The following is a 25,627-nucleotide window of genomic DNA, read 5'->3' on the forward strand; positions in this document are numbered from 1 at the left end:
TCACTTAAGGGCAAACATTGTATGAGATAGCTATTTTAAAAAATCAAGAAAAGGTTTTTACACTAAGAGAAACATTCTTTGATGGTTATCAGGAGTGGGAGGAAACAGGGGTGTGGTGGTAATTCACTATCTAGACAGTAGATACATACATGTTAACTTAGGTGAAAGGAATAAAATCTAAAAATAAAAATTTTAAAGTAAAAGCAAACAAACCTCATGTCTGAGCTTCACTCTAGACTATGCTCTACACATGGACCTTACGGAATGGATGCACAGGAATGAATCAACTACTTCTGTAGAATGAGATGATGGAGAAGCTCAATATCATTAGTCAGAACAAGACCAGAAGTTGTCTGCGGAACTGACCATCAGTTGTTCATATGCAAATTCAGATTTAAACTGAAGAAAATTAAAACAAGGTCATGAGAACAAAAGTACAACCTTAAGTATATCCTACCAGAATTTAGAGAGCAACTCAAAAGTAGATTTGATGCACTGAACACTAATGACCGAAGATCAAATGAGTTCTGAGATAACATCAAGGAAATCATACATGAAGAAATCAAAATATGCCAATTTGTTTCTTAGATAAGACAGGAAAGAAAGAAGAGACCAAGATGAGTCTCAGAAGGGACTCTGAAATGTGCTTTTGAATGCAGAGTAGCTAAAGTGACAGGAAGAAATGAAGCAGAAGAGCTGAACAGAAGATTTCATAGGTTGGCTAGAGAAAGCAAAGTATAATGAAATGTGCAAAAACCTGGATCTAGAAAACCAAAAGACAAGAACACACTTGGCATTTCTCAAGCTGAAGAAAAAATTCAAATCTCGAGTTTCAATACTGAAGGATTAAATGGATTCCTGATATCGTACTGTAGGATCAGCACTGGACTGCTAACCACAAGGTCAGCAGTTCAAACCCATCAGCTGCTCCTCAGAAACCCTATTCAGAGTCGCTATGAGTTGGAACTGACTCAATGGCACTTTACAACATCGGGGAAAATACTGAATGATGCATCAAAAGAAGCTGGAAGGAACATGCAGGGTCATTGTACCAAAAATAATTGGTCAGTGTTTAACCATTTCAGGAGGTAGTATGTAATAAAGAACCAATGGTGTCCTGGTATGGCACTGTGGGTTAATGTGCTGGACTGCAAAGTTGGTTTGAACCGCAAGCCCAGCAATTCAAGCTCACCAGTGGCTCCTTGGCAACTCTGTACAGGGTCACTATGGGTTGGAATAGATTCAACACCACTTAACAGCAACAATGGTATTGAAGAAAGAAGTCCATGCTACACTAAAGGCACTGGTTTAAAACAAGGCACCCAATTGAAATGTTTTGATAAAAGGATACAGAGCAAGAGGTTCTCACTTGTCTATGCCAATAAATCTGGAAGACAGCTACCTGGCCAACCAATAAGAAGAGATCCATATGTGTGCCTATTCCAAAGAAAGGTAACCCAACAGAATGTGGAAATTGTCAAACAGTATCATTAATATCACATGCAAGTAAAATGTTGCTAGAATATAATTCAAAAACAGCCACAGCACTACATCACCAGGGAACTGCCAGAAAGTCAAACCAGATTCAGAAGAGGACTTTGTTGTTGTTGTTGTTCGGGGCCATGGAGTTGGGTCTGACTCCTAGCGACCGTAAGCACAACAGAACACTGCCTGGTCCTGCACCATCCTCACAATCATTATAAAGCCTGAGTCCATTGCTGCTGCCACTTCCTTGGGGTCTTTCTCTTTTTTGCTGACCCTCCACTTTACCAAGCATGGTGTCCTTCTCCAAGGACTGGTCCCTCCTGACAACATGTCTGAAGTATGAGAGACAAAGTCACACCTTCCTGATTTCAAAGGGGCATTCTGGCTGCACTTCGTCCAACAAAGGTTTGTTTGTTCTTCTAGCAGTCCGTGGTACTTTTAATATTCTCCTCCAACACCATAATTCAAATGCATCAATTCTTCTACAGTTTTCCTTATTCATTGTCCAACTTTCACATGCATATGAAGCTATTGAAAATACCATGGCTTGGGTCAGGCGCACCTTAGTGCTCAAAATGACACTTTTGTTCTTGAACACTTTAAAGAGGTCTCGTGCAGATTTGCCTAATGCAATACGTCATTTGATTTCTTCACTGTTGCTTACATGAGTGTTGATAGTGGATAAGCAAAATTAAGTCTCTGACAACTTCAATCTTTTCTCCATTTATTATGATGTTATTTATTGGTCCAGTGGTGAGGATTCTTGTTTTCTTTACCTTGAGGTGCAACCCATACTGAAAGGCTGTGGTCTCTGATCTTCATCAGTAAGTATTTTAAGTCTGCTTCAATTTCAGCAAACAAGGCTGTGCCATCTGTGTATCACAGGTTATTAATGAATCGTCCTCCAATCCTGATGCCATATTCTTCTTCATGCAATCCAGCTTCTCAGATTATTTACCCAGCATACAGATTGAATAAGCATGGTGAAAGGATACAGCCGTGGTGCACACCTTTCCTGATTTTAAACTATTTAGTGTCCCCTTGGTCTATTTGAGCGACTGCTTCTTGTTCTATATACAGGTTCCTCATGAGCTACAATTAAGTATTCCAGAATATTCATTCTCCTCAATGTTGTCCACAGCTTGTCATGATCCATAGTGGAAAGCCTTTGCATAGTCTAAAGTACATAGAAGAAATGAGGAAGTAAAAGAGCTGAACAGAACATTTCAAAGGGCAGCTCAAGAAGAGAAAGTCAAGTTATTATAATGAAATACTGAGGACCTGGAGTGAGGTATCATTGCTGGTATCAGATGGATTTTGGCTGAAAGCAGAGAATACCAGAAAGATGTTTACCTATGTTCTAGTGACATACAAAGGCATTTGATTGTGTATATCATAACAAGGTATGGATAACTTTGCAAAGAATGGGAATTCCAAAATACTTAATTGTGCTCATGTTGAATCTGTACACAGGCCAAGAGACAGTTGTTCAAACAGAACAAGGAGATATTGTGAGGTTTATAATCAAGAAAGGTGTGTGTCAGGGTTTTATCCTTTCACCATATTTATTCAATCTGTATGCTGAGCAAATAATCTGAGAATCTGGACTACAAGAACATGGCATCAGGAGTGGAGGAAGACTCATTAACAACCTGCAGTATGCAGATGGCACAGCCTTGCTTGCTGAAAGCAAAGCCTACTTGAAGCACTTACTGATGGAGAACATAAGACTACAGCTTTCAGTTTGGATTATGCCTCAACATGAAGAAAACAAACATCTTCATAACTGGACCAATAGGCAACATTATATTAAACGAAGAAAAGACCGAAGTTATTATTAAGGATTTCATTTTACTTGGATTCACAATCCACACTTTGGAAGCAGCAGTTAAGAAATCAAAGGATGTACTGCATTGGGTAATCTGATGAAGAAGACCTCTTTAAAATGCCATTTTGAGGACTAAGGTGTGCCTAATCCAAGCCATGTATTTCCAATGCCTCTGCAAGTGAAATGAGTAAGGAAGACCAAAGGATGATGCACTTGAATTATGGTGGTGGCAAGTAACATTAAACATACCATGGACTGCCAGAAGAATGAACAAATTTGTCTTGGAAGAAGTAAAGCTCCTTAGAAGCTAGGTTAGCAAGATTTCTCATGTACTTTGGGCATGTTATCAGGAGGCACTAGTCCCTGCAAAAGGACATCATGCTTGGTGAAGAGTCGGCGAAAAAGAGGAAGAACGTCAAAAAGACAAGTTGGTTGTACCAATGGGCTCAAACATAGCAATGACTGAGGACTGCGCAGGACTGGGCCGTGTATCATTCAGTTGCTATGAGTCAGAACCAACCAAATGGCATCAAGTAAAAACAGTGACTGTGAACTCTCTCAACTTGCTTCTCACTTCCACTTTAAATTTCTTCTCTATTCTTTTGCCCACCTAGAGACAAATAAAGACTGTCTCTTTTTCATATCCGAATCCCACCAAAGAAATTGCTTTTATTTTACTACCTAATCTTTTCTCATTCCATTGTCAACTGATCTTCAAGCCCACAGATTTTAGAAAACTATCTTTTTTTTAAGCACTTGACAAGACTGACTTTCAACTGCTGACCTTGTTTCCTTGCTTGCAGAAGAAAACGCCAGCCATCAGAAAGGAATTACGTCATCCTCTTTGGTGAAAGGCGCACAGTCTCTCTAAGCCAATTCCTTCCGCTGTGTCCTAGCATACCTTTCTTCTCCTTTGTAGTTTTTCCCCTCTTCTCACATATCCTCTAACTCTTTTTACCGGTTTCTTCCTAAGAACTTTGAAACCTGCCTGCATCTCCCAAAGTAAAAATTACCAAAAAAAAAAAAAAAAAAAGCCTTTATCGATCCCACTTCTTTTCTGATTTCTGCTCCTGCCCCATCTCCGTCTTTAAAGATCCCTTTACATTTGCGGGATCCAGTTACACTTCAGTGACTCATGCTTACTATCTTCATTTCCTTGCTTCCCACTCAACTTCTCAAACCATTCTAGTCTAAGACTCTATCCTAGCACTCGACAGAAACTCAACAATGACTTCTAAGCAGATAAATCCAGTGGCTTTATACTCGTCTTTCTTAACTTCTCATCAGATACAGTTAAGTCAATAAAAATGAAGTGCTTTAAAAATGTCTGAGATGATTAAGTACGTTGAGATTTTCATGGAAATCCAGTAGGCTCCATTAAGTTACGGGGCATGGGTTATTCACTGCTGTATACTATATGTTGTTGTGATGTGCCTTTGAGTTGGTTCTGACCCATAGCAACCCTGTATAGGGTTTCCTAGGAGTAGCTAGTGAACTTGAACCCCCAACTTTGCGGTTCAAACTGACTTGCAGTCCAACGCATTAACCCATAATAAGCCTGGCAAATAGAAAGTGCTCAATACATTTTTGTGGTTTGACAGAACTCCATCTTCTCTCCCTTGATAAATTCCATGACTCAATTCTCTCCTGTCCTACCCCTCGATCTGACTTTCTCAGTGTCCTTCTGGCCTCACTACCTTCGCCTAACTTTTAACTCAAGAACCTGGCTCTGAAACCTCTGATCTTGTCATTGAATAAACTCTTCCAGGATAAGGAATTCCACGCCCAAGGCTTTACTTGTCACCTTTATGCTTGTTAGCCAATTCCCAGTTCACAGCAACACCTAACCTCTCTTCCAGACTCCAGACCTGAATTTCCATCTATCTTCTGAAGATTTGCAGATGCAGGATTTGTAATTATTTCAACTTGTCCATATCCAACAGATGAATTATTTAATCCCAGTTTGCTCTTCCACCTCTTTCCTTGTTATGATTAACAGCATCATCCTCTTTCTTATCATGCAGGTGAGGAAATTGTAAGCCAATATTACCTTTCCCCCTTTGTCTACACTCAGATCCAATGAACCTCAAGTCCTATTGACTCCATCTCACTGATTTGGGGGCTAGTATTTTAAGTGTGTATTCTGAAGCATGGAGTTCTGGTGTGATGCTGTAGGACAAGCACTGGACTGCTAACCACAAGCTCGGAGGTTCATACCTACCAGCTGCTCCTTGGCAACCCTATGGTTTCCTATACAGGGTCGCTCTGAGTCAGATCTGACTCAAAGGCACTTAACGTTCTGAAGCACATTAGTTCCTTGGGATGTTAATTGTTGTTGTTAAATGCCATTGAGTGGGTTCTGACTGACCTTGTAGAGGGTTTCTAAGGAGTGGCAGTTGAGTAAGATCCACCAATCTTGAGGTTCAAACTGACCTTGCGGTCCAGTGCCTATCCTACAGCGCCACACTAGGACTCCTGGGATGTTAATAGGGTAATAAAAATCCATAATCAAATAAATTTGAGAAATGCTGAGTGGGACAAAGTTAAATACGTGTAGATCACTTTACAGAGGAACTATTTAGAACTTTTAATAGGCTAAATGCTATTCAGTATGGGTGCCCGATCTGGGGATACTGCAGGCATTGTTTCTCGAAGTTACTTGGCTACAGAACCCAATGTTTTTGGATGACCAAAGGAACTCCCAAAACATATTTTGGATAATTGGTTGACTCTATTCCCTTCCCTCTCCTTCTGCAGCCACCAAAGACCAGGTTTCTTGCTTATATCTAGACGTAAAACAGCTCCCCCTGGCTGGAAAAGTGGGTCTCCCTATCTCTAGTGCCTTTCTTCTTCAACTTAACCTCAACATTTCTAGAAGAGTTATCCTTACAAGAGTTGTACAGTGATTCTCGTTTGCATGTTGGATACCCTTCTTCTTGCTGTATCCTGGTCATCTATATCCTGATTTTCTACACCCTTGTTCTATCAAAGGAGCCCTAGTGGCACAGTGTGTTCAGCTGTTAACCAAAAGGTCTGCAGTTCAAACCCACCAGCAGCTCCAAGGGAGAAAGATGTGGCAGTCTGCGTTTGTAGAGGTTACAGCCTTGGAAACCCTGTGGGGAAACTCTGTGAGTTGAAATGGACTCAACTCAATGGCAGTGGGTTACTCTATCCATTACCTACAGAGGGGAGATGAAGTTTCTAACTATCATAATGGATTTGTTCATTTTTCCTTTCAGTTCCATCAGTTTTGCCTCACATATTTTGATGCTTATTTGTTAGGTGCATTAATTCTTGGAGAATAAATCCCTTTTTAATCATGATTTATTTCCCCTCTTTATCTCTAATAACTTTCTTATTCTGAAGCCTGCTTTGTCTAAAATTAATCTAACTCCTCCTGCTTTGTTTTGATTATTGTTAACATGGTATATCTTTCTCTACTACTTTACTTTTAACCTATTGTGAGTTTTTATATGAAAGTGGATTTCTAGTCAACATGAAAATATACAGTTGGGTTCGATTTTTAATTTTTTTATACACCCTGACAAACTCTCTGAATTGGTATATTTAGAGCATTCGCATTGAGAGTGGGTATATTCTTACGTGGCTTGACAGCTACCATGTTTGTAACTGGTTTCTAGTCATTACATTTGTTCTTTGGTTCTTTCCCTTTCTTTATATGCGTTCTCAAGCCTATACTTGCAATATTGAAGAACTCCATGAGCAAAATATTGAACGATGCAGAAAGCATCAAAAGAAGATGGAAGGGATATACAGAGTCACTGTAACAAAAAGAAATGATCAACATTCAACTATTTTAAGAGGTAGCATATGATCAAGAACTAATGGTACTGAAAGGAAGAAGTCCAAGTTGCACTGAAGGCACTGGCAAGAAACAAGGCTCCAGGAATTGTACTTGCTAACAGTGAAGCCCTAGGGATGCAGTGGTTAAGATGCTAGCTGCTAATGGAAAGGTTACTTTGAACCCAACAGCTACTCCTTGGGAGAAAGATGAGGCAGTCTGCTTTTGTACAGCTTTACAGCAGCCTTGGAAACCGTTCTACGGGACACTTCTATTCTGTCCTGGAGGAGCCGTGTTAAGTGAGCATCAGCTCAACAGCAGTGGGTTTGGCTCTGAGTAGGGCTTAATAGGACCTCAGGTGTGAAAACTTGTGCTAATCTGGTTAAGAGTTGGGATGTATTCAATGTGTGTTATTCCGGAAGCTTCAGATTCCTATATTACCATTGTTTACATCTCTTAGCTTTGCTGTTGTTGTTACATGCCATTGAGTAGGTTCCGACCTATAGCGATCCTGTATAGAGCTTTCAAGGAGCAGCTGGTGAGTTGAACCTGCGACCTTGCGGGTCTTGTGGTTCAAACCGACTTTGCAGTCCAGCGCATTAGCCCAGAGCGCCACACTAGGGCTCCCTCTTAGCTTTGGGCTTCTTCCCTATGTACCCCTCCACGAAGTCTGTGTCCTGCTGCTCCTTCAGCTGGAATCAACTGTTATTAAACTAGAGCCTGGTAGCGCTGAAAGTTAGGCATCTAATCGCAAGATTGGTGTTTCAAACCCATTAACCACTCTGCAGAAATAAGATGTCGCTGTCTCCTCCCATAAATATTCACCACCTCAGAAGCCCTACGGTGCCATTTTGTTTTGTCCTTAGGATCACTAAGAGTTGGAATTAACTTGATGGCAGTGGGGAATGGGTGGGTGCAGTGGTCAAGTACAGGAGGGTAAATGCTATGTAATCTTCGGATGAAACAGTCTTTTAGTGAGTCTGTGTCTCAGGGCTGGGACCCTCGCAGGTATTTCTCCAGTGGTATCATTTTATCCCCTGCCCTCATCTCTCTTCTCTGGCTGCTGTGTTTCCAATCTAGTTTCTTGGACCCCTGACCCCTGTTGACTATGATTTCCCTCTTATTAGAGCCAGGGAGACAGAAGAGAGATTCAGTAGGGAGGAATTCCCTTCCCTCACCTGGGACAAAGTTTCAGAATTGTGCTCTGGGAAAGTCTTTTTTCCTAAAGAGGTGGCCTTAGATTTGGAGAAGGCTCTGAGTGGGTTTCACAATGATTAGTATTCTTCTCCCCCTGCTAGAGCCACAAGGGTATCTTTCCCTGGGATCTTCTTCACCATGAGACACTGGTGTGGTTTCTGGAGAGAAATTCCAAGAAAGAGTCAGTCTTCCACCAGGAGGATGACTGAGTTTCTCACTGTCATTTAATCCACACACAGCCTCCAGCAATTGACTCAGGTCACCATGAGTATTCATGGCTCCAGGGGCTTCTGGCAGGCAGCAGATCTTGCCTGTGCCTCTATATAGTACCTGCCTCTCCAGAATTGGGGGTGAGCTTTCCTGGATCCCAGTTCTCTGATGGGTCCGAGGGAAGCTGGCAAATTGTCACTTTACCCAGTTTTCTTTTTTCCAACAATGATGAGAATGGTGACTTTCAAGCTATTTTTACATGTTGGAGCTGAAACCAAAAGTTCTCATTTACTCTGCTACCCAGAGAAATACTATTTCAAGTCCAGGTTCAAACACCAACTCTTCCATTAAACCTTGCTAATTATCTCCTGGTGGAATGAAGCCCTTTTTTCAGATGTTTAGTATATTTTAGTGAAGACTTCTGTTATCACATTTATTTTATTCTACTTTGTATTAAAGTTAGTATTATAGGTAGAGGAGCACGTATCTGCCAGCACCACTAAATCGAAGTCACCTGAGCACAGGGACCATGCTTTACCCATCTAGTTCTGTATTTTACATGCAAGTCAAATTTTGCTGAAGATAATTAAAAAATGGTTGCAGCAGTATATTGATAGAGTTGCCAGAGATTCAAAGGAGGACATGGAGTTAAGAGATTTCATTGGTGACATCAAGATGCTGAGAGCAGAGAACACCAGAAAGATGCTTACTTGTGCTTTATTGATTATGCAAAGGTATTCAACTGTGTAGATTATAATAAACTATGTATATAACATTTCAGGAGAAGCCTGTACATAGACCAAGAGGCAGTCTTTTGAACAGAACAAGGGGATACTGAATGGTTTAAAATCAGGAAAGGTATGTGCCAAGGTTTTATACTTTCACCATACTTATTCAACCTGTGTGCTGAGCAAATAATCTGAGAAGGTGGATTATACGATGAAGAATTTTGGATCAGGATCGGAGGAAGACTCATTAATGGCCTGTGATGTGAAGATGATACAACCTTGCTTGCTGGAAGCCAAGAGGACTCAAAATACTGATACAGGTCTAAGACTACAGCCTTCAGTACGGATTGCACCTCAATGTAAAAACAAAAATCCTTACAAATGGACCAATAAAAAACATTATGCTAAACCGAGATAAGATTGAAGTTGTCAAAGACTTCATTTTGCTTGGATCCAGAATAAACTCTCATGGAAGCAGCAGTCAAGAAATCAAACTGGCATATTGCATTAGGGAAATCTACTGGAAAAGACCTCTTACAAGTGTTAAAGAGTGAGGATATCAGTTTGAGGGCTCAGGTGAGCCTGACCCAAGCCATGGTATTTTCAATAACCTTATATGCATGTGAAAATTGGACAATGAATAAGGAATACTGTAGAAGAATCGATGTATTTGAATTATGGTGTTGAGGAAAAATATTGAAAGTACCATGGACTATCAGAAGAACAACAAAATTTGTGTTGGAAGAAGTACAGCCAGAATTCTCCTTAGAAATCAGGATTGCAAGCCTTCTTCTCTCATGCTCTGGATGTGTTGTCAGAAGGGACCAGTCTCTGGAGAAGGACATCGTGCTTGGTCAAGTGGATGATCAGCAAAGAAGAGGGAGACCCACAATTAGATGAACTGATGCACTGGCAGCAACAATGGGCCAAAACATAACAATTGTGAGGATGGCACAGGACTGGGCAGTGTTTCATTCTGTTGTGTCTCTTGAGTCCAAACCAACTCGACAGCACCTGACAGCAACCCCCTGCGATCTTATTATGTGTCAGTAATTTCATCTGTGAAAATCATCGCTATCCCATTGAACCTTCTGTGATGATGGAATATTCTGTATCTGAACTGTTCCATACTGGCATCCGTGGTTATGAGGCCCTTGAGAAGTGACGACTAGAGCTTTGAGTTTAACTGCAGGTTAAAGCTGTAGATGTGTACACAATGGATGATCGGATGTGCTACTTTTTATTTTCAACAGCTCATTTAAAGGAAAACTGTAAACAGATACAAGGAGATGGTGGTGCACACCATGTTGATTGGGTGACTAAGGTGCCTATTCCCTCCTCAAACTCCTTAGGGGATTGTTCTCATGTCTCAAACGTGTATTCAGAGCAGATAGATATTCGGACAGATTTTATGTAGTCTTAGGCCAACTGTAATTTAAAAGGTTTGTTCACACACATATGAAGGGGCTTCAAAAATTTTTGTGGAAAAATCCCATTTATCTTTCGATCAATTTTTGCACAAATATTTTTTTAAACTTTTTGTGCATCGGGTAAAGGTTTACAAAGCAGATCATCAGTTTTCCATTCAACAATCCATCCACATTCTGTTTCACGTCACTGATTGCAATGACCTCAATAGAACGTCACTTATCCCACCTCCTCCGTTTCCTGATTCCATTCCTCCTTCTTTCCTAACTCTTCTGAGCTTTGTCCTTAAGTAAATGCTGCCCTTTTCATCTCAAAAGGTTGATTACTCTAAGGTGTGGGTATCTCCCTAGTGTTGACTGTTCCCCTGATAGACCTGTGATTGTTGAGCTGAGGGGTGAGCTTATTCCAGACCTGGAATAAGTGACTAAGGACCACAGTCTTGGGCGTTCTACCAGCAAGCCTGGTCTTTTTTATGATTTTGAGTTTTGTTCCACATTTCCACCCACTCTATCCAGGCCCTTCTAACGTGGTCCCTTTCAGAGTAGTTGGTATTGGGAGACAGGCACCATCTAGTTTTTCTGGTCTCCGGGTTGTTCCGTGAACTTCTGGAAGTCCCCTCATACATTATCTGTATCTAGCTTCACCACCCCATGATGATGATATCGTAGACCTCATTTTATGGATGAGAAAATTGAGACACTGGACAGGTTAAGTGGCTCAGGCAGAATGGAGTGAGCATTGATTCAGAATCCCAAAGTTCTGTGTTGAAGGTGGTAAACCATGAAACGTATTAATTGATGTAAACACAGAACTTTGGAGTTCTGAAATACTGTTCACTCCACTATGGCAAAGTCAATACTTACTGAACTTCATTCCAGTTCTTCTTCACCTTTCTCTATCAGAACTGATCTAAAACTGTAGTTGATACTGACAATTAGCTGTCAGGGTCCTCCCTGTGGATACCTCATCCCTGACAGCTACACAGCTGAATTCGTGTCTGGGAAACACAACATGTAGCTTCTATTTGTACTTGCTGTGTCTTCTGGTTTGTTTTAAAGGAAGTTCCTGAAAAGGCAGATGGCAGGTGACCCCATGTGAGAAGCCTTTGGAAGAAAGGAAGCCTAGTGTGTTTGTGTGTGTGTGAAGGAGGTATCTGACCTCCTCCATTTCAGGGTGTCCTTTCCTCAATCCAGCCCCTTTCTCCTAAACTCCAGCACATGGAGAGAAGCAGTGAGCAGGCTCCCTGTCTAATCTACTTGCCTTAAACTGGAAACTTAAAAGGTTCCGATGTATGTAGTTCTCTTGGCACAATAGCTATTATAGTATCATTCAGAATTAACTGCTGAGCAAATAACTTTAGCGCCCCGCTTGTAGCTGTTGGCCGGCTTCTATAGGAGAGACTGCATTTTTAAAGTTAATTACTAAGATGCCTTACAGCAGTGGCTGTTCAATTGTGGTTCCCGCACCAGCAGGAAGAGTGGCATCTTGGAGTCCTGTTAGAAATGCAATTCTCAGGCCCTAACTCACATCTACAGTCCTTGTGTGGTGCTGCAGGATAAGCACCAGACTCTTAACTACAAGGCCAGCAGTTCAAACCCACCAGCTGCTCCTTGTTGGTGTTGTTAAGTGCCATCAAGTTGGTTCTGACTCATAGTGAGCCTGCATAGGGTTTCTGAGGAGCAGCTCGTGGATTGGCACTGCTGACCTTGTGGTTCACAGTCCAGTGCTGATCCTATAAGCATCACACCAGGAGTCCAGCCCCTCCTAGGAAACCCTATACAAGGTTGCTCTGAGTAGGAACGGACTCATGGCACTTTACAGCAACAACTCAGACCCAGAAATCAGAAACTCTGAGGGTGGGGCCTAATAATGTCTCTTTTAACATGCCCTCCAGCAAATATCTGCTCAAGTTGGAGAACTTGAGAGTTTGGAACAATGGTCAAGATAAACAAAGGTTGAGTATTTAGCTACTATTCTATTCAAAGTGAAGTTTCAGGCCCAGTAACATCAGCATCCCCAGAAATCTGTTAGATGTGCAGCTCAGGCCCCACCCAGACATACTGAATCAGAATATGTTATGGCAACACAATTCCCAGGGAATCTGGAAACACAATCACTGTTAAGACGCACTGCTATGTCTTACAAGGAGGTTAGCTTTGTTTGAAGAGTTTAGGCCTAGAGAACCAGACAGAGGGACCTTCTTAGCAGTTTGATTTGGAGCCTAAATAATATTTATTTTAGGACCTTATAAGAGGAAATTTTTGTGTTGTTTTTTTTTTAAGGGGTGGGGAAGCTCACTGACCTAAATGATCAAAACTCCCCAGTCAGCAACATTTACATTTCAGTTTCAAAGGGCTTTACAATGATCACTCGGCCTGTTTCTCCTGATCTCTGGCAATTTTGACCACCCTGTACTCTTTGAAGTACTTGCAGATTTACTTATGTCAGCAAGATTTCCCAGGGAACCACTGTAGTCATGTGACTTAAGGGAGTCAAAACCAAACCAAATCTGTTACCTTCCAGTTGATTCAGACTCATAGTGACTGACTGTCTAGGACAGAGTAGAACGGGCCTACAGGAGTTCCAAAACTGTAACGTTTACAAAAGCAGACTGCCACATCTTTCTCCCACATAGTGGCTGCTGGGTTCCAACCCCCGACCTTTCAATTAGCAGCCGATTCACCACTGCCTCATCAGGACTCCTTCCTGTCACTGAAATTACCAGCGAATCCCTCCTTTGGTTTGACTTAAGGAGTGGCAAAGAGAACCTTGAAACCAGAGCTCATACAGCCTCTGACAGCTTAATATTGCAGACATTTCCCTGAGCAGGCAAGGGAAGACTTTGTGTGTAAAGCCCCTTCAAGCATGAAGATGAGGTGCTGAGCCCCAAGAAACCACCTTGATGAGCTGGAATGCAATCCACCCATTGATAACTCTGCCTGCTAAGAACTTGCTGCAGGAGGAGGAGGAGCTGTGTGCTCAGCAGCGAGATGAATCCAATAGTCTGTAATGACTCAAATGGAGTCATTACAGACCAACAAATTGCCAATCTGAGAATTGAGAATGTAGATTGAACACCCATTATTGCCTGTTGGATCAAAGAAAAAAATCCCAACATGTGTACTTACTCAACAGGCAATAATGACTCTAAAAGAGCTGACTCCATGTAAGGAATAACAGTCATTTTCAAAGCAAATAGTAATGATGACACACCCTATTGAGGGGTTTCGTTACATAGGGCCTTCCTATACCTTATCTCATTGGATCCTTACCAGAAGTGGGTATAGCAGATGCTATATCACATCCAATGCAAATGAGTGAATCTGCTTCCTAGGGAGTCGGCTTCAAAGTCACAAACTAAGGAGAACTCGAACTTGAACTTGGCTTTCCTGACTCCAAATCCAACAGCTAAATCTGAGTTTTGCCACTCAAAGTGTGGTCCACCAACTAGCATCATCAGCGTCACCTGCCTGTTTTTTGGAAATGTAGAATTGTGAGTCCTACTCCAGACCTACCAAACAGGAAGGAGGCCCAGGTAATTTGTGTGCAAATTAAAGTCTGAGAGGTATCAAATAAACTTTACTCATTATGATTACCTGCCTAAATACTATACCCAAACAAGAACAAAACAAAACCCAATAACTCACAGAACTAAGGTACTATATATTGGAGTCCTGGTGTGGCACTGCAGGTTAATGCACTAGACTGCAAGGTCAGTGGTTCAAGCTCACCAGCCGCTCCTTGGAAACCCTATACAGGGTTGCTATGAGTCGGAACCAACTTGACAGCACTTCAGAACAACAACATATATCACAAACGTGTGGCACTGTAGGATAAGCACTGAACTGCTAAATGCAAGGTCAGTGGTTCAAACCCACCAGTTGCTCTGAAGCCCTACACAGAGCTGCTCTGAGTAAAAACTGACAATGGCGATAGCTCTAGAGCAGTGAGGCTTTTTTTTTTTCTTGAAAGGATTGGAAGAAATTGACAGACTTGGTGTTAGTGAAGCAGGACAGCCTTGTGGAGGAACGGTCAAAGAAATTTCTTTATTCAATGCCAAAAATTTAGCAGTTCTACTTTTTCTATTAAACTCACTGATTTTGTACTAGCATGATTTTTAATTTTTTAAGATCACCTCTTAGAATACTTTCTATAACACTGGGCCCACTCATTAGAAGGGTAAATCTGAATGTTGATCTCTTCAACACTGAAGTTATAGCTGGAAAAACCATCTATGCTTGATTTGTTTTTTTAAAGTGCATTTCATGTTTACATTTAAGTATGAGTGTGACCAGTGTTTTTTATAAGGGAATCTGTAGTCTGGCGAGCTGACTTCCAGAGGGTACTCACTGGGAACAGAATACTCCATCCTCTCACATTCCACTCTCGGGCATGGGAATGGACCACTCCAGACTTGTGTTCAAGTTTATGCCTTCCCAAACTGTACCTGGATCAGAGGAGGCGGTCAGGTGTTTCTTTTTCTAAGAATTTCTCCTCATATAAAGTAAATGTCAGCAGATACTGACGCAAAATAGATATTGCTTATGAGGAAGTCTGAAATCAGGATCTGTCAAGAATAAAAGATGAACACAGCTCTAAAGAAATCACATGTTCATGCTATCAGGAAAAATTATATTGGGCCAGAATATTTCAATAGAGAGAGATTTCCCATTCTGTAAACCATCAGCCAATAACAACTTACTAAACATGAGCTGTACACTCCACACTATGCTAGGCTCTATCTACGACAGATTAGGGAATGTCAGACATTGTTCCTCTCCTGGAAGAGCTTATGATATTGTTCAATAGATAGAAACTATAAAAGGACAATGTTGTTTAGTGCCATCGAGTCGGTTCTGGTGGATTTGAACCACTGACCTTGAAGTTCAGTGATTATCCTATCGTTAAGTGCCATTGAGTTCTTTCTGACTCATAGTGAACATGTACAGGGTTTCTGAGGAGTGGCTGGTGAGTATGAACCACTGACCTTGTGGTTGAAACCGACGTGGCAGTCCTGTGCTTATCCAAAAGTGCCACGGGGACTCCAGCTAAGCATTAAGGAATGTGAACATAATGGAAAGATGTATTTACGGGAGAAAAGAAGCTACAAGTCTGGGGAGGTCTCATGACGTAGGTGGCACATGAACTAGACCTTAAAGTGCTGCGCACTGAGGGCATTTCTAGGAAGGAGAAGAACAAAAGCAGATGTGTGAAGACTGGGGCTGTGAGAAGATGGGCCTGCAGACTTCTCCTGAGTTCATAAAGATAAGAATGGCTGGATACGTGTCACTCAAATGTCGGGGTTTGGCATATAAACCCACCAGCATACTAGGCAAATCCTGGGGGAGTCTAGCCCTGTTTAGAATCATCTTTACCAGCTTCCAGTAGCAAAATTGAAGATGGTAGCTGCCTTTCAAACTCAAGAATAACTAAACTATTACACTAAGTCACTTTGTCTGCAATGTAGATACTGAGCTTCGCGTGCATCTTATTGAATGAAGAGATGAACATCTTGTATGAACCCAGGCCCTAGATTCCTAGATTTCTAGCCCTAGATGTGTATAAGACCCTTGTAGCAGATTTCTCAGCTCATAGTCACTTCTATATGGCAGCACTACTTAACTGAAAATGACTGCAACTCTTGGCCTACAATTTATTTATTTTTAAAAATAATAAATTGTAGGGGCACATACAGCATCTGGAAGTTACAGAATTTAATGCCCCTGACGTTACTAGATAAACCAGTGACGAATGGGGAATTGAAGACTAAAGATCCAGCTTCCTTGCCCACAGGGGATGACTTGGACATAGCTCTGCAGTGTATCCTCGTGATCTCCAGTTGCCCACAGTGGACTCTTGCTGCTTCCTATGTTACTTCCCACTCCCCTACTGGTGTTTCCTGATAATTAACAACCCCTCCCATAAGATAACTGTTGGTATCCCAATTCTTGTTTCCTCTGTACTTGGAAACTGCGAATTAAACCTAAAGTTGAAGACCTAACAATGGGGAACTTTTTAAAAACTGCAGCAACCATATTCTCGAGAGGATTTCTTAGAGAGCACAAAGGCAAAAATAGACTCTGTTCTCTCACTGTCTCCCTCTGTTCAAAATAGGAATTCTACAGTTGAAGGCAAGGACATATTATTCAGGGCTTCCCATAAGAACTAACAATAGGTGTTGATTTCCTTTTTTTTTAAATTTTTTATTTTTAAAGGTTAGTGATTACTCACCTCCCTTGCTGGTCATTAAGTCAGTCTGGCAGTATTCCTCGGAAGTTCCGTGGCCTTCAGGGTAGGTGCTGGCAGCTCAGGCAGTGCGGCAGACAAACCTGCTTGCTGTGATGTGCTACCAAGCAGGTGACTTCAAAGGTCTGCTTCAAACCTATCTCAAGAATCCTTTGGGACTTACACTGAGCCCTGAAGTCAGATACCATATGGTGAATCGCACAAGGTCAGAGGTGACCAGATCACCCACATCTAGCATTTTCTGACCTCCTGTGCCCAGGGAGGCTGCATCCTCTTAGGTAAGAAACAGCTGCATTTAGCTTACTATGTCTCATAAACAGTTACCAGTTAATGCTCAATTCTTCTGCAAGGTTTGTAGGGCTGGTTAATCCTGAGAGGTCTCTCTCAGGGGTTTTTTGTTTGTGTTTTTTCTTAACTTAAAAAATAATCACACTTCCCTAAGTGTCATGTAACTGTCATATATCAAGATGTTGTTGTTGTTAAGTGCTGTTGAGTTGGTTCCGACCCATAGCGACCCTGTATAGGGTTTCTGAGGAGCAGCTGGTGAGCTTGAACCACCGACCTTGCGGTTCAAATGGCTTTTCACAGTCTGGCGCATTAACCCACAGCGCCACACCAGGACTCCATATACATGTCATTAAAAAGCTGGAACGTTTGCAAGGAGTTTGTTCTCAACAATTATCTGCACAGGGAAGTAAAAGATTGCTCCCCAAATCTAAATGAGTCGAGTGGGGCAGTAGGCACTTGAGGAGCTCTGTTACATGGATGAAGATTTAGATGAAGTTCTTATGAAATGAAAAGAGAATGAAAGGGTACTCTCAATCCCTCCTGAATTTTCCCCCAGTGCAAAAATGTTGTGCAAAAGGCAACTGGCTTTGGCTCAGCAGTTGCACAAATACTGCCCTTTCAGGCCTGAGCTCTACCTTTTCTAAGACTATCTCTTACTTAGGTAACTCACTGAAGGGATTGGATTGTCTATGGTGTCACAGGACTTGTCACCAGACAAAGCAGCCTGAGATGCTAAGAGCAGATTTTGGCACCAGAGTCTGGCATCAGATGACCTCTAAGGTCCCATCTAAATCCAAGGTTCTTTGATTCCATGTTCCTTGGATGCAAGCTCTTTTGTTATTTTACGCTCTGAAAAGCAGAGTAGCTAGAATAGATAGTCAAGCTCTGCCTTCTGCCTCCTCAGCAGTGGGGCAGCCTTACACACTGTCAGAAGCAACTGGTGCAAATTGAGGCCTCAGGTCTGCAGATAATGGACACTCTACTAAATGACGAGTCTCAAAGGCCAGTGTCAATTCAGCAACTTGGCCATTCATGGAATTAAATTGTATTTGGTTTCTTGGGTTCCTTTCAGGTGGCATTTAGATGGTAAGGGGCAGAGCTTTCAAAGGGAGTAAAATAACTGGATTTTGGGGAAGGTTATTGAAAAATCTGGTCTCTTCCCAATTTCCAAAAAGAACATCTCAGAGGTCATACTATTTATTCCTAGTCAAGAATCTATAGGATTTTTGGATGTGAGCCTCTCTTTGGCATTTTTCATTTACATAATAAAGGCAGCTGGGAAAAAAATCCTAACAAAAACAGAAGAAACACACAATTCTTTACAGCGGGGATTTTCAAGCTCCCAACTACTGATTGATGTTGAGGACTGGACCATTCTGTGTTGGGGGTGGGGGTGGGGTACGGAGACTGCTCAGTTCACTGTGAGATGTTTAGCAGCAGACTTGGCTTCAGCCCACTAGATGCCAGTAATCGCCACCCCCCTCCAGTTGTGACAACCCAAAACATCTCCAGTCACTGTCAAATGTCCCCTGGGTTTAAAATTGTTCCTGGTTGAGAGCCATGCCTTAGAGATTGTTTTGACAGTGTTAGCAGCCTGAAATCGCTTCAGTAAAGGAGTTTTGGAATACCAGCATAGGGACTTTTTATAGAGAAAGGACCAGATAGTGGATATTTTAAGCTTTGTGAGCCACATTAGTCTCTGCTAGCTGTTCTTGTTTGGTTGGCTGATTTGGTTTATTTTTTCACAGTCTTTTAAATATGTAAAAACTCATTCCTAGCTAGAACATAGGCTGAAATTTCGGTGGTTCAAGTTCACCAGCCACTGCTTCTCGGAACCCTATACAGGGTGTTGTTATGGGTTAGAATTGATTCGAGGACACTTACCAACAACAACAACAACAACCGATTGTAGAGGAAGAAATGATGACAAGTCCCATAATGATTGAAAGTCCTGAAACTTTATTTGGAAAAACAGCAATCTCGATCCAGTTACCCTGAGCTAGTAATTATGCTGCCCTTCTTGAAAAGTGTGAATTAAATAACTCCAAGTTGAATTCTATTCATCTTGTTTTGCAACTCTGTCCTACTTCATGTATTCAAACATAAGAACTTTAAGCGAAACAGAAACTCAGTATCTGAACCAAAGGAGATTCCTTTCCCCTCCCTACCCCCCACCCCCACCCCGCTTGCCTCAGTAAGTGGAAGAATGTTTGTGGCATGAGGATGTGTCCTTTTCTTTGTTTGGAATAAAAGATCCTATGAGTTACTTCTGAAAAAGAGGAGGTTGTATAAAGTAAATGCCCTTACCCAACTTCAAAACTGAACTATGCTTTGATATGACTGCAGAGGTTAGAAAGAAAGGAAGGATGGTATCTTGGAAAAAGAGAAGCCAACAACACTGCCCATAAAGTTGTAATAATAAAAATGTCACTTTGAAAATACATTTCAAAGTAGTTTCTACTGAACTTTCTTGAGCATCACATAAATGTTTGATTAAACTCGGGCAAGGCCATTCAACAAGTATTTATTGAGGACCTATCATGTGCCAGGAAGGAGCTCTGGTAGCATAGTGGTTATAAGTTGGGCTGCTAACCTCAAGGTCAGCAGTTCAAAACTATCAGTCGTTCTGCGGGAGAAAGATGAGACTTTCTGCTCCTGTAAAGATTTACAGCCTCAGAAACCCTACGCAGGGTCGCTGTTGAGTGAGAACCGACTCCACAGCACACCACCACCACGTGCCAGGAGTCCTGGTGTGGTGCTGTAGGATAAGCACTGGACAGGTAAACCACAAGGTTGGCAGTTCAAGCCCACCAGCAGCTCCTTGGAAATCATATACAGGGTAGCTATGAGTCAGAATCGACTTAATAACAACAGTCATGTGCCAGAGGCTATGTGAGATACTGGAGTTGAATATGCCTGGTCCCTGCCATGAAAAGCGTTCAAGAAAATAGCTATGTTCATTCATACAGAAAACTTCCAGTAAAATGGTCTATCTTTCTCTCTCCTTGTATATTGCTAATTATAAGTATCTTATGCTTTACTATTGGGCATTTAGTTTTTCTCTACGTGAATTTTCACTGACAACAGACAGAATCCACAGGAAAATGTCCTTATGATTCAATTACCACTATTAGAACAATGATATGGCATGAAATATGACTTGGTCAATTGTACTTCGTTTGGGTGACAAAAATGTAAACTTTACATCATTCAAGTAGCTTATTTAATTGTTGCTGTTGTTCAGTGTAGTTGAGTCGGTTCTGACTCAGGGACTCTGTATAGGGTGTTTCTGAGGAGTGGCGGATTCATTTGAACCACCAACTTTGTGGTTAGCAGTCCCGTGTTTATCCTACAGCGCCACACCAGGACTCCTATTTTATCACTGTGGTTCTTGTTAAGTGCCGTAGAGTCGGTTCTAACTTATAGCAACCTGTATAGGGCTTCCGAGAAGCAGCTGGTAGGTTTGAAGGGCTGACCTTGTGGTTTGCTGATCATACTGCACCACACCAGGAGGCAGTGAATTATAATGAAAAGAATACTGGGCAGAGTAAAAGGAAACCTGGGTCCGGGTTCTGGGTTCTGCTCTTGTCTTTTTTCCATAGCTAAGTAGTTCATTTATGAGGAACAATTTTCTCCTCGTCGAAATGGGATAATAGCACTTTTCCTGCCTACCCCAAGCTGTTTATTGTGTTTAACATACCATAGCCTATAACATGGTATGAAGGTAATATCATTATTATAAGGACTGGGCTAAACTAATTCTTCATCCTATGGACAATTCTGGAATAAATCCAGTATTGCCTTGGTCACAACACACATCAGTTATCAGCAAAGCCTTCTTTTCTTACACTTCATTTTAAGTGATTACAAAAATGTATCTGCAAAAGCACACGAAGCCCTACAGTGAATTTTGCTCTTAGAAGAGATCATGGATTTCCTGTTAAATGATAACTATCAGCTAAATTTAATCTTCAAGTGAAATGAAGATTTTGAGGATGGGCATGTATTTAAAGAAGTTCAAAAATTAATGGTTGATCCCTTATGAGCACCATCAGGTCCCACCCACTTCTGCCCAAAGTTACATCATTGTCTTAAAGCCTTCAGAGAAGACCCCTACTAGGGAGAGTCATTCTCCTCTTTGGGGATCAAATTTTATGTCACATGCCCAGATTACAAAAATCTCCTCCAAACCTGGTCAACTGGATTGTCAAGTGTCGATATGTTTTTCTGTGATACGTTCAATTCCATTCCAAATAGCTGGCTTTTCATATTTTGTCATCCCCTATCCCAGTTTATTTTCTGATCAGAAAGTAGCTGAACTAATATCCAAAGAGAAGAACGCCTTCTTTTACTAGGTGCAACAACAAAGAACCATGGCTAGTGGAGAGTTCTACTCTCCAGGTTGAGTACCATATAGAGCCCTGTAAGCTTTTCCCCTTTGGTCTCTTAGTAAACCGACCCACCGCCATTGAAATCAATTCTGACTCATAGCGACCCTATAGGATAGACTAGAACAGCTCCTCAGCGTTTCTGAAACCGTAAATCTTTATGGGAACAGATAGCTTCATCTTTCTCCCATTGAGTGGCTGGTGGATTTGAACACCTAACCTTGTGGTTAGCAGCCCAATGCTTAATCCACGGTGCCACCAGGGCTTCTTCAATTTCATAGTTGTTGTTGCTGTTATTGTGAAGTGCCATTGAGTCGGTTCCGACCCATAGCAATCCTGCATAGGGTTTTCGAGGAGCAGCTGGTGAGCTTGAACCGCCAACCTTGCAGTTCAAAAGTCTTTGCAGTCTGGCGCATTAGCCCACAGTGCCACCCCAGGACTCCTCAATTTCACAGTAGGGCCTGAGAAATGCTGCAGTCCTGTACAATCCTGGAGAGAGAAAGAGAACGGCTCTCTCTCTAGGATTGTGCAGAATTTCTGTACAAACCCAAACCCACTGCCATTGAGTCAATTCTGACTCGTAGCTACCCCACAGGACAGGCTAGAGCAGCCCTCACAGGGTTTCCAAGATTCTAAATCTTTCTGGGAATGAACCGCGGCATCTAGTTCCCATGGAGAAGCTGGCGAATTAGAACCACTGACCTCTTGTTTAGCAGCCAAGCATCTGAACCACTGTGCCACCCAGATTCCCACACTTTATCCATTCCCTTTAAATGGATGGCATAAAACTGGCAGGGGCTGTTTGGTGTTTTGTAGTATTGACTGTCAACGATATTCTTGATGCCAGCTACCAAGCATCAATGATTCTCACTCCTAACACCTTTTGGAAATGCCATGTCTTCATCATAACTCCAATTGAATAAAGAGAAAAAACCAAGCCCACTAAACGCTCTCTTCCACACTTTACAATACCATGACCACTGAAGCTTCATTGTCCTGTTACCTGGCTTCACACCCACCAAAAATTGGATGGAGAAAGAAAAAAGGACGGATATACAGGCAGGTTCTAAAATATTTGTGGAAAATGGAAATAAAAGAGAATGGAATTTTTCCACAAACTTTTTGAAGCCCTCTTATAATTTAAATTCAAAGGTGAATACCATAGTTTCATAATTCCAGATTTTTATGAGCTGGATGAACTCACTAGACCAGAAAGCCATTGGCTAGAAATGATTTCTAACCACTATTCAAGCTTGACTTTTATTTTAACCAGAAACCTAGAACATGAGAAACCTTCTCACTTTTTGAAATAATCTACTGATTCAACCACTGTCATTTAAATTTACCCTTTAACATGAGGGCAAGCAAAGCCAGCCTCTCTCTCTCTCTCCAGTCCTACCCTTCTCTTATAATATGGTTTTCTGCCCCAAACTGATCAACATCAAATAGGAGAAAAAGAAATCCAATTGAAAAAAGATTTGATGTGCCCATTGATATCTCATTAACCTTGAGAGTGAATGTAGCTGGTGATAGCCCGTCACAGTGGCGTGACAGTTTGTTGGGGGGAAAAAAAAGGCCAGTGAAAACATCACCTCAGAAAAATAAAAAATACAAGGAGAAGCATGATTTAGTAGATCATCTATCAAAAAATGGGGCCAGCTTTCAGCACTTGCTAAATGATAGTTTCCTTAAGCCTGTGACGAATCTACTACCTGTTTTCTTGGGAAAGTATTTGGAATAGTATTTATCTGTGTGTCAAATAATGTTCACTGAAGTATTGGAAAAAACACACACACAACTTCATTGTGGGAAGTATAATCATGAGAAAAACAAACATTTTAGGATTAACGTTTCGAAGGGTCTGTGGCGAGTGAACAAGTGTGATGATTTGTATGCCATTAAAACATATCAGGGGGCACACCAAAGTGTTTGGGTCCTAATTCCAGAGAGTCCTAGTCAGATGCCCTTTGTTACTGATTGCTGATTGATAACATGTCAACAGAGAGGAAATAATATAATAATTAGCACGTGCCCAGAGATGAAGGGTTACCTGTAGAAGAAAAGAGGAGGAAAGAGTTCCCCAGGTTCACTGATGGGACTTCCCTTGGGATAAGTGGAAGAGAAATCAAATTGGTTTCTAGTCCCCTAGACAAGGAAACCCACAAGTAACCAGCACCTTCAATTCCTAAGCACCAGGGTTCCAGCTGGGACTGGTTCCTGCCTGCCCCCCTAGCCCCAGAGGAGAACCTTAAATAAACAAGCCACACAATCCCCATTGGGGATTCAGATGGAACCTTCATACCTATTTTTTGCTTTTCTTTCCCACATTGTCCACTTTCCCATGCCTAGTCCTCACTCCTAGGCTTTTCTTAGGAACTTCCTGAAAGTTATCACCATGAACCTCACTTTTCACATCAAATTCCCACCTTGGGCTGATGGTACAACCTGTTTCTGGGAGTGTCACCCTCCAACCAGCTGCTGGGTTGCCAGTGTTCTTCTCTGGGTCACATAACCTTGCTTCTGTCCTCACCCTTCTGGCTCAGCTCCTCACCCTCACCCCCACACCCAAATGCACACAAATAAAGGTATACCAGATCCCTCTTTACCCAAAGAAGTTTTAACCATTCAGAGGAGAGGATCTGCTGTGGAAAATGGAGTAACTGCGGATTACAAACATCTTTGCCCACCATAGAAGGTGGAGACAAATATTCGCTCTAAGGGACGAGAGCAGTAGGGTAGGGACCACACTTCTTTATTTCTGGGTGGGTGGGATGTATTTTCCTTATCACTCTATCTCATATTCCTCAGCCCTCTACCTGTCCCTCCAAGAAGCCTTACCCCAAACACTCTGGGAGGCCCAAGGAAGGAAGAAAAAACTGGGGACAGGGTTTGCTGAATACTCCCCAAACATAATATTTGGTTCTCAAGTAGCAGACTTTCCAGAATATCTTTTCTTATTTTGTTTGCTCCTGGCCCAGTTCCCCTAAAGCCTCCCCGCCCCCAAACCCACTGCAACCAAAACAAGCGCACCGACCACAGCACCGTGGCCGCCGCCGCCGCCCCAACTGTTGCAGCAGCAGCTTGCTGGGGTGGTGGCGGCAGTGGTGCGGGTAAGACAGGGCCCGGACCGGGACACTCCCCTCCTAGGAGGTTGGGAGGTTCCGGAGGCCGCCGAGGGGCGCCCGGTGCAGGGGAACCCCTGCAGCAGTCTGGGATGGGAGAGGCGACGCACTCAGCCCGGACCCCTTCGCAGAGTCAGCCCCACCGTGGCAGCGGTACCGGCAGAGATTGCCCCTGACCGCTTCATTCTCACCTTTAAGATCAGGTCAGTGTGATGCTGGTCCAGCATGTTGGCTTTTTGGAAAGAGGTGACGATGACCCGGCCGTAGCGCCCAGGGGTCTGCAAGTCCGAGTAGAGCCGGTGCTTGGAGCGGTTGACCGGGAAGAGGCTGTTGACGAGGTTGCGCTCGATCTTGGCGAGGCTGTGCTGGGGCGCCAGCAGGTGCTCCACGCTTTCCTCGACCTGGTAGCGGCTGAAGCTGGCGCCGAGCAGGATGGAGATGAGCACAGGCGCCGAGGCGAAGAAGACCGGGTGACTGGCAATGAAGTGGCCGAGCCGGGAGAAACACGTCCTCAAGCCCCTGTGCAGAACCTGCCGCAGCATCCTAGAGCAGAGCGGGCGCGGGAGGAGGGCGAGGCGCACGCTCGGCGCGGGCTCGGGCGGCGGCGGCGGCGGCGGCGGCGGCGAAGGCGAGACCCGGAGCTCTCCCGGAGCCGCGGCACCACCATCGGGGAGTCCCGCGCCGCGCCTCGGAAGGGTCCCCTCGGGCTAGAGACACGCCCTTCTGCCCGCAGCAGCGCTGGTCGGGAAAGCCCCCCAGCCTGGCGGCCTCCGTGTCACCCCCACCCTGCCCTATCTTGCACCTTCCCACACACCCCCACCCCGCCGCCTCCCCGCCCGAGGGGCTCCGGGCTGCGCGGTCGCGTCCCAGCTCAGCCCGGGCGGGGCCCGGAGCACCCCCCGCGT

General features: G+C 42.9%; 1 protein-coding gene across 1 annotated transcript in view; it reads right to left on the reverse strand.

Annotated features, from left to right (window-relative positions):
- Positions 1–25,266, reverse strand: part of PTCHD1 (patched domain containing 1) — a 70,845-nt gene extending 45,579 nt beyond the window's left edge. Inside the window, exon 1 of the mRNA XM_006835572.1 lies at positions 24,914–25,266. Within this exon, the coding sequence (XP_006835635.1) occupies positions 24,914–25,264 (351 nt within the window). The 5' untranslated portion in view covers positions 25,265–25,266. The remainder of the gene's footprint in view (positions 1–24,913) is intronic.
- Between the last annotated feature and the right edge of the window lie 361 nt (positions 25,267–25,627).

This window comes from Chrysochloris asiatica, unplaced genomic scaffold (assembly GCF_000296735.1).
Source record: "Chrysochloris asiatica unplaced genomic scaffold, ChrAsi1.0 scaffold00018, whole genome shotgun sequence".
Taxonomy (NCBI): Eukaryota; Metazoa; Chordata; class Mammalia; order Afrosoricida; family Chrysochloridae; genus Chrysochloris; species Chrysochloris asiatica.